Source organism: Sitodiplosis mosellana, unplaced genomic scaffold (genome assembly GCF_009176505.1).
Source record: "Sitodiplosis mosellana isolate CC-2019 unplaced genomic scaffold, AAFC_SMos_1.0 Smas_scaffold_6167, whole genome shotgun sequence".
In the NCBI taxonomy this organism is placed as follows: Eukaryota; Metazoa; Arthropoda; class Insecta; order Diptera; family Cecidomyiidae; genus Sitodiplosis; species Sitodiplosis mosellana.
The window spans coordinates 536778-547060 of NW_022601408.1; the positions used below are offsets into that span (position 1 = coordinate 536778).

Sequence of the window (10283 nt, forward strand, 5' to 3'; positions counted from 1 at the left end):
TATAATACAGTGGCGTGTGTTGCTACGTGCAGCCGCAACGACTCGACTGAAGTGTGTTCAGTTGATGTGGCTGCACGCAGCAACAACATACACATTCCGGTCGAGTCGTTGCGGCTGCACGTAGCAACACACGCCACTGTATTATACACAGTATGCGTCGTCGATATGCTCGGATATATCCGTTGCTTACGAAAAGCTGAGATGCTCAGCCATCGGAAAACACATGTTTGATGAGAGCTTGATGTGTATGCATGCAACAAACAGCTCTGAGTGAACAGCAGGATCCACTAGCAATGACAGACAAGGATCCATACACGCTTGAGCGATGAGCGCACAGAAAGAGGCTAGATAAAAACGCAAACGATATATCCCCATCGTCATTGGTTCAACGTTATAGCCGTACATACGGTACATCACTGAAAGATTTAAACAAATTAGATCGAAGATATAGTTTGATCGGAGCATTTGGATGCGAATTTGATTGATCTTTATACCACACGTAGTACAAATACCTATATATGACGTGCACAGAATCGAATGCATGTTCACTCAATTATTTTGATATAAATAAGATTCTTTCAATTTGTTCCCTTTATATCATTCTCGTTATTATGTGAGGAATCTATAAGATTCGCGCGCGTAGCACAAATATTCTCAGATACATGTAGTAGAGATAATGTATGTGTGACTGTGAATACACTTAAACAGTGATATACCGTAATATGATTTCTTTGAATGATACACATCTTTTTCGTATCAACATTTTTCTTTCATCTCTTCATCTCGCACGAGTTCCCTTGTTATGAATGTTCTTCGGAGTAAACGAGAGTGATTGGAAATTGGAACAGCAAAGACTCGCACAAAAGTCAAATTTAAAATGAAAATGTGATTTTTTTTTAATTGACTTTATTTTTAGAAAAGTAAATCAGTTTCACAAAGATGGGTAGCCACACAGAGAGCACAGTACAACGGACAACGCATAAACGTTCGGAAGAGGACAATCGAATTCTTCGGTTTCTCTTGTTTATACTGACAACGAGATAATTTTAGCCGTTTGTTTCGTTTTGCATTTTCAGCAAATTATGACGATGGTGCATTTTAATCATAAGGCTAAGTGGGAATTCGAAGATTGCGACGAGCTACCAAACGCACGGGCTATCAAAAGCGAACGCAGGTGAACTTCATGGATACCGTAACAGTCACTGACACAAGCATAAACCGTATAAATCATCAGCACAAATCAATTGATATTCTATTCGGAATTTGTGATTGGTGGGTGAATTTATTTCTGTTGTCTGTTTCGAACATTTACCGTATTCGTTCATTCGATTTAAGGATCTAGTTCGGCAAAAGAACGAATCGATGAACAATTGAGGTCTAGCATACATGCTGAGTTAATGACCATCTTTCAATTCAAACTCCCTCTCTCTCTCTCTCTCTCTCTCTCTCTCTCACCCTCTATTTTTCTCAATTCTTCCTTCGATGTATTCGTCGAACAGAGAGTATTCGAGTGCAATGTGGAAAGGAAAATGGCCTTGGTAAAATTAAGTAAAGCTAACATTTGTCGTCGCCGTCACAGTTGACGAGAAAATGGTATGAATATCTTTTGTCAAATCAATTTATTTATTTCTATCGTTTAGCTACGGTCCACTTTTCGTACAGCTTCTATATCATTTGTTTTTGGTTTTGTAATGTGCATTAAACAGCTTCGGATTTTTTATTGATACTCTTTGGATCGCTTATCGTAATTTTTTAGTTGAGTGGGCCTGGTATTGGCTGTGTCCAGCGCTGGCAGCATAAGGATATGTGACAAGACGGCAAATACGATAGATACGAAACGTGTGGCTTGTACTATACATATATTATTCTTCTGATGAAGTACACATTACATACACAACCGTGATTTTATGGCAGCGCATTGATTCAATGTGATTGAGCACTCGGCGTGAGTGCTGTGAGTGTGAGCGCCAGATTTCTAGAATGCTAGAGTGCTACACACGTATTAGAATATGTGATGTAAAGCTTTGTATGTGTGCGTGGATGTCTGTATGCACGAGAAACATAGAAAGTCGAGACTAGCAAATATTTGAGCAATTGATTACAATATTAACGGCAAAAGCAGCAGCAGCACCAGTAATGGCAACAACAACAACAACAACAACAACAACATCAACAAAAAACGACCACAAATAAATGAGACTTTCTATACACAAACACGGTTTCGAATTTTTGGCTAGTACGATGTACACACTTGTCGAAATAAAAATTTCATATTTTCAACCATTGCATAGATATTGAACAGTTTATTGAAACGAACGAGATGAATGGGAGCGATCGAGTTGAATGGGACTCGGCGGTTTGAGTTCAAATGAAAAAAAATTCCGTTTGATTGGAAAAATGCTGTTTAAAGGGATGCTCATTTTCCAAAGGATTATGCTCAACTGCCAGCAGTAACATAGAGCAGCATGATCTAAGACAATGGCTCGAAACTCCATAATCCCTCCAGAAAATTAACGTATTTTTTTTTTACGTCATCGAAGATAACTGCGTGATGATAATTCAGATGCATGAATGTGTCAATGTCGTTTTTGACTTATTCGATCCGTCGAAACGAGTATAAATGTATGAAAATCGCAAACACAAAATAAGCCAACAAATTCCTCTTGCCATTTGTCTTATTTTCACTTTCAAATCAATGTGCAAGCGTCTTTGAAATATTTTCGTTGTTGTTTTTTTTTTTCTTCTCTTTCTCATGTTTGTGTCATGAAACTTCTACTCTGTATGTTTTCTTGTTCGACGTGATTGGCAATGTTGCCGCTGAAATTCCCAACTGCCAAATCGGGTGCTTTGTTCGATCAAAACAAACGAAAGCGAACTTTTTTCCTTGATCTGTGTACAATAAACAATTTACAATAAGTCACATTCATGTGAGTATGATGTCGATCGTGTACATTTCAATTCCGGCGACTTCATCTCATTTATTTTCTATTTTTAACTAGTTTGCATTTAATCAATTCACTGCACCTTAGAACATACGACCAAAACATTATTATTACAACCAACTCATGAACATTATTATTATTTTTGAAACGTGAACATTTATTTTTAAACATGTTTCTTTGGACTCTCAGTATTGCCTCTTCTTTGACACAATAATCAAACTATGATGTCCGGGGCTTCGTTGGATGGTGATAAAATTGATTTGGTTATTAACAAGACAACATGTAACTTAAACTAAATGAAGCGAAAAATAAGTGTGAATTTCATTTCTGTTTTATAGAAAATATGTATATTTTTTTCTTCTTTTCAATTGAATGATAACGCACCACGGATGTTTTATGAATTATATACTTGTGCCTAGCCTGGTCGAGCTGAGACTGAGGTCAGAACGTATTATTGAGACTGTATGACGTTTAGTGGTGGTGTTGCTACTACTTCGAACGGTTTGGTGCTGCGACTGTGTAGCTGTGATAGTATGCCTCAACATTGGATTCGTTCGTTCATTCGTCTGCGTTTGTGTTTGTATTGAAGACAGTAGTAGACAGTCCCTGTATGGGATTCATGTAGTGGTGCCCGCTTTTGCTAAGACGTGCGTTCATGTGTGTGTGTCAAAGAAATGCAAACAATTACAAACACAGGCGCACTCATCAATCAAAAATGAAGTATGTATATAAAAATTACGTTGAACAGCGACCATTGAAGTGATCAGAAGGTTGTTCGCCTCCGTAAAAAAAATGTTTCGCACAGCAAATATGAATGACGGAACGCTTGAAACTGTGAAAACTGTCGCTGGAACACATTCAGTACAATGTGTCAAAAAAAAAAAAATGGATATTCAATCCAAGCCTAACTTATTCCATAACGTGTGTCGTGTTTGTATCATAGAAAAATATTTTCAGCAAATTTTTTTTTTAGTCAGTCGTTCAAGACCGCACGCAAACGCGTATCGTTAGCTGGCATGTTAATGTGTTTGTATCAAATCGCTACCAGTTTGCAATGCAAGATTTTGTGCGCTAACATGTGCATTCACGACGTATTTGGAAGGCGTGGAGTCCAAAACCAAATCGAAATACCAATGACACAACTGTTCGCTTCAAGTAGAAAACTTTCAAAATAAGACAGTACTAGTTCGAAGCACTTCGACCGTTACTGCATACTAAATAGCTCATTTGCCGTATGCAATTCAATACTTTCCGGGTGATGAATTCCTGAAATATTTCTGTAGATAAATAGGATTCACTTTTTTCCCTTCAAGTTTGACTACAACTCGGATGTTTCGCTCATTTTTGTGAAACTGTTTCAGTTTCGAAATGTACAGAAATACTGAAAAAAAAGAACTTTCTGTTTGGGGCCATTCAGCTGAGTATATCCATTTTTACCGATTTTATGCGAACACACGTTTAAATCCATATCATTGGCTTGTAAATGTATGCGTGTGCGCTCTGCTTCGTGCACGATGGAAAATATGTCGGTGTGTAATGGACTGTGTGCGTAAGCGATCGAAAAAATCTTTAGGGCAATAGTTTCCCAAGTGAATGGACAAGATTAAAGTGGCGCACACCTAGCACCAATGGAAACAACATACGCGAGAAAAAAAATGATATGTGCATTGACAAAAACTTTGATGTAGCATTGATTTTAGGATCATTGTGAGACTCTAAAGATTTTTTTCTGCATCTATGAAAAATTGAAAAATTGTACGTTTTTATGGTGCTTCTATGTAAGTGCCACCATTTTTGATATACCGTCATACCAACACACACACACACATAAATGACGGGTAGAATGAAACACATTCCGAAACAAATACATTCACACCGAACGCACGGTATCTTCATGCTAGAATAATGCTTTAGTAGAAACGCTTGCGCACAGCATATCACAATTGCAACTATACCATTGCCTAATCATGAGTCTTATACGTTGGTATTGCTAAATTGGCAATAAAAGATCAGAGTATTCGATTATGTATGTCACACAGTGTAGCTACACTACATTAGATCTCCAGGTTCACCGTTATTTTTCTGTTGACACCTTCCTATGGAGAAATCATTGGCCTAAACTTATTTTGAATAGCAGAATATAGCGAAATGAACTTGCAAGCCAAGTGCATTTGTCGTAACAATGTGTGATGATAACACACCTATTGAATTGCAGTCTCTCGTATCTTAACTATACATTTATAGTTCACACCTTAACACCATGACGATACATGTAATTAATATCTAAACATGAAAACAAATATAAATTGTGTGTCACGTTCAATGGGCTTTGGAGCATCCGTCGCAAAAAAAATTCAATTGCAATTAGTGCAGACCAATCGTAAATCGATATCACGTTTGTCAAGTACAATCGTTTGAAGCAGTCGAAAAAAATTTATGATTCCTTAACACTCATCCGCAATGCGATGCGTAAGATATAGGCTGATAAATGCCAATCAAATCAAATCAGTGGCTAGATATTTGCAATTACATAAATAGAACTAAAAGCAACTAAGACTCCCTGCGTGTGTTATCACTACAAATGGTTTAATGAATTTCCGCAAAAAAAAAACATTTAAACCAACAACTCGTGTGTTATCATCGTTCATTTTAGCATTAGACCATGCAAAACAACTTACAACTGCTCTGTAATTACACATTAAAACAGTCTGCAATCCTACCTGTCGCGATGAAAATGAAAAAAAAAACACGAAATATGTAACGTAATAAATTCACAGTTTAAAAATTAAGCGTAACACCCAAAACATCCTTATGAAATCATTTAGCTGCCTAGATGCTGTACAAACAAGGTAGATACCCCATCACACCAACGCTCCATCGCTTTACCTTGATAATATTTTGCCACATTTAAATGAGAAAATGATGTCGGAATTTTTTAATTAAATACGTTGTGGTGGTCGGACATTCTGTTAGACCATCGCAAATAATTGATATGATGTGTTTACGGGGAGAAATCCCAGTTTCGTTTCGGTTTTTTCTTCGTTACTGTTTCCATATTTGATGTTGTAGTTTTTTTTTGCCCTAGTTTTGATGTTAATATAAACTCACTCAGAGAAAATCAAGATTTCGCTGGAAGCCAAATGTGCGATCGGAATCCAATTCAAATGTCCGTTGGAATCTGAAATTTCATATCTGTATATGAAATTTGTTCAAGATTTTGCTATATAATTTCATTATTCATATTAACCCTCTAGTGCATACGTGAACTTATAAGGTTGGTTCATTTAAACCTTTCTATAATGCGAATCATTGATTATGTCACAAAATAATGTATAACAGTTTTCGTTGGAGAACACTAGCACACATTTCTTTCTCATAAAAATTTTGTGTGCGGTCAACCAGTGTCAAGTTATGACAACATTTGTACAAGAAAACGACGTTTCCGTAAAAATAAATTATTTTCGTTTCGTGTCCTGTTTTTGAAACGTGATTAAATCGAATAAAATTATTTTGTTGACCTCAGGAATTTTTTTTCTGCTTATTTGGAGTGTTTTTAACCAAATTCAATTCAAGTTAAATGATTTTTTAAAATTGTGCAACATTTGTCCGTCAATTTGCATACTGTTCTTATAAGTACAGCCATGCAATTTGGATTTCTTTTTGTTTGATATTTTGTGTGCTTGGTTTAGTGTGAAATTTTATTTTCATTTTATTTTAACCTATTTTTATCACAAATAATCCAGAAAAAATGATATTCACGAATTCCGATGTCAAAATCACTCAATTTGCAAGCTGTTCTTATAAGTACAGTTATGCAAATTCGGTTTGTTCATATGCTTCGCAATTTCCATATTGGTCGTAAATGCATGACTGTACTTATAAGACCATTTTCATTTTTGCGATTTATTGATCATTCCAGCATTATACCAGATAATGAATATTTTTTTAAGTGCTTATGAGGTAAAATAAGCATGGAAAAAAATTCCCAGCTTTGTATAAAATATATGCATTAGAGGGTTAAAATGATTTTTTACTACGTTCTATACCATAACTTTGTTATATAAACGATCATCGTTTGAATAGTTTATTAAGATGAACACACCAAATATAATGTAAAAGAATCTAGTGGCATATGCTACTAGTAGGCAAGTTAAGTTACATCTGCTAATAAACGAACAAAAAATTTCGATAAATGAATGATATTTAAATGAAATACTGAAATTGAGTGATGGTCGGCGGTCGTTCACGATTCTCGCGATGCTGATAAAAGATAGAGGTTCGGTGTCTTGGACAAAGTTGTAGTACTTGAGGCCTTCTATACTTTTGCCAAAGACAATTATCTGTTATCCCTTATCAGTTGGGCGCAAATCAAAAACACAGGCCTATGGCATCTTTTTTTTTCTTAAAATTTTTCGCGTTTTTCGCAAAACTGATAAGAGATAAGAGATCAAACACACACAGAGAGAAATGAGGTTACGTTGAACGTGATCGGAAAAACCGAACATAAGTTGTATTTTAATACTTTTTCACATTTTGTGGTGTCCAACTAAACCTCATTTCTCTCTGTGCGATTTTTTGTAAACTCCCAAAAAGTCGATAATTCAAAAAAGTTTATCACCTCTGGAACATTTCGATTAACTATTCCGAGATTCTATTATAGCTTTTATTTGGAAAATTGCCCGTTCCGCAGAACATTTTCAACAATGTTTGAATCTTCAAGCATTTTCTTTTTTTGGTAAAAATCATTCGTCTTTTGAAAAATGCTTTGCGACATAATGAATCAGAATGCAAATTCTGATGGCCGTTTAACGAAACATTAGATTAGAAAATTGGATGTGTCATCAAATCAAGCTAATATCATATTTTGGTCAAAAGTGCAAATTCGAACATTTCCCTGTATTTTTGAGAATGTATCACAATGCCCATAATGACGTTTGGGACTTGAAAAATATTCTCGCGTTATTGCCGGAATTTCGACAGTCGGCTAAAAGACCAACAATCGATTTATAGTCGGATTACTTGCGGAAATATAGAGAAATTTGCGGCTCCTCCGCTTGCAACTTGACATATGTAAGGCCTTGTTAAGGTCCTATATTTCATTCGTTTTGCATTGGAGGGGAGCGCACATCGAAAATTTGCACAAAAGCGCAAACTGTAAATGAATGTTGATTATCAGGAAATTCATTCGTTTGAGCTATTATTTTGGTTTGTGTTCAGTTTTCAACGAAGCTCTTGTTGTGATACTGAAAAAGGACTACATCAATTCTTTTAACCCTTGAAATGTGAACTCATCTTGAACAGGAGAAGCAAATAGCTTTATTTTATTCCTTAGCCTCTTAGCTACGGAAGTGCGTGTATGGCATATGCCAGCATTTTTTATGATTGGCAAAGAGTTTTAACGTTAGACTTTGGACTCCCATTTTCGCGTATCCTTGCCATGATTGTACGTTGAACTCATGTTCTCTCGACATACATGCTGCATTATTGAATCATTTGAAAAGACATAGGAAAATAAGGCCAACGAATCAAGTTAAAATTAGAACATCAAATAATATATATTCCATTCCATTCCATTCCATTCGGGATTGTGCAAAAACAAAAATCCTCTTTCAAACACCCTTGCAAACACCATACCTGTCCTTTTATATCGTGAAATTAAGAATTTAGTCGTAACAAATAGCACGGGCAAAACATTGTGACGTCATACCTAAGCTCAAGCTCAAGCTAAGCAACATAACGAATATAGGACATTATCACGGTTTACTCAAGTATATATTTAATAGAACGCGATGGATGTACTTGTACATATTTTTAAATAAATTCGTGAGCTATAACATTTTTTTTTTTGTGCACCATCAATGTGAAATGTGTGGATAAAAGTGCTTTTTCCCATTTAAAATCACGGCTTCAAGTTCTTAGCAGCGGGTACAGTTGTCTGTTGTTCCCGTCACATAGATTTGTAAATTTGCAAATAGATAGATAAAGAGATTGTGGATTTTTGAATGTTTCCACTTCCAATAGATCGAAACTCCTTTCATATCTGTTGTGTGTTCGTGTTTCATCTGTGGAACTAGAAAATACGGCTTACCTGTTTGTTACATCGGTGATGCTGCGATTGTTGTAGAATGGATGATACTTGCGAGGGAGAGAGTACACTGATTTTTACAAAATCAACGTGTCGACGAATTATCCATGAATTTTCTTTGAATTGCTTTCCATGTTCTCTGCGATTGCTGTTGTCTTGATGGTGGTGATAACGATGCTTCTGAAGCTCTCGAACCTCGGTATTGTGCTTGCTTTTTTTCGCAGTGTTCATACACATGAACGTGGCATGAGGAAACATGATTTTATCACCTTTTGCTCTGAGAGTTTACGGCCAAGTGTAAGTGTGTATTAATTTCATTGCTTGCTTGCTCAAATTGACTTGGAATACGATAAGGAAAAATTGGATATCTTGATATACACGCTACGACATATAATCCTTTCGAAAGGTGGCCGCGTTTGTTTGTCTGTGGCTAAAAATTTATAACATACAAAAGTTAATTAAATTTATTTCAGGATTTTCGTCTTAGAATTGATTGAAGTTTGTTTTTATTACTTATCGCTTACTTTTCTGTTGTTTAAATTTAACGGTTCGGGCGATCCTATCAAACAGGTAGGCGTGAGTTAATTTTCCACCATTCGAATTGCAGTCACATCTTACTGGATACACTGTGATTACGTTTCATGTTTACTAGAGTGTTCTAAATGTATACGTTTGAAGTTCTATCAATAAGAGTTTTCCATCGAAACAAAACGCTTAAATTTCTTCGGGACAGTTTATGAATCAAGTTGAAGATAAAAGCAACAATGTGGCACCAAATTGTACTGTCTATGGAACATGTCGTAGCACTTTATTATTTACACCTTAATTCATCGACCTTGTTAATTCTATGTTATGAATTTCACTTTCTTTTTTGCGTTCTTCTTTCGATTTTATTGTTTCTTTTGGTTATTTTTTTCTTCGTATTATTGTGTCCTCGCAAAGCTTCCAAACGAACTGAGATTACTTCCGATTCGATCAAACGGTGGAATTAAAAAGCTAAAATCACCATCAACCGCAACTATTTCTTTCGATGCGAGCCGAAGCCAAGAATGTTTCAAGCATTACCGAACAGTTACCATAGAAAACAATGTGGAACTGACGTCCGTTGAATTGTCATTGTATATGATATCCATATATGTAGATGCTTTTGTAGCAGTGCACACTATTTGGCATATTATTATGTATATACATACATTCTATTCTGGAGTAAGTGTGTGTTTAAAGCAAAGAAAATACTTTCGGTGGTATGTGGCGTG

The 10283-nt window shown here is 35.8% G+C and overlaps 1 protein-coding gene across 8 annotated transcripts in view; it reads right to left on the reverse strand.

Moving 5' to 3' along the window:
* Nucleotides 1–10113, reverse strand: part of LOC129575581 (dual 3',5'-cyclic-AMP and -GMP phosphodiesterase 11-like) — a 64358-nt gene extending 54245 nt beyond the window's left edge. Inside the window, exons 1-2 of one of the 8 annotated variants that reach the window (XM_055459397.1) lie at nt 9552–10113; nt 9031–9457 (exon numbers count right to left, since the gene is read on the reverse strand). In XM_055459397.1, the coding sequence (XP_055315372.1) occupies nt 9031–9285 (255 nt within the window). In that variant the 5' untranslated portion in view covers nt 9286–9457; nt 9552–10113. Of the gene's footprint in view, nt 1–3024; nt 3707–9030; nt 9458–9551 lie in introns of those variants that run through there. The other 7 variants (XM_055459396.1, XM_055459398.1, XM_055459403.1 and 4 more) reach the window with 7 other exon arrangements.
* Nucleotides 10114–10283: the final 170 nt, after the last annotated feature.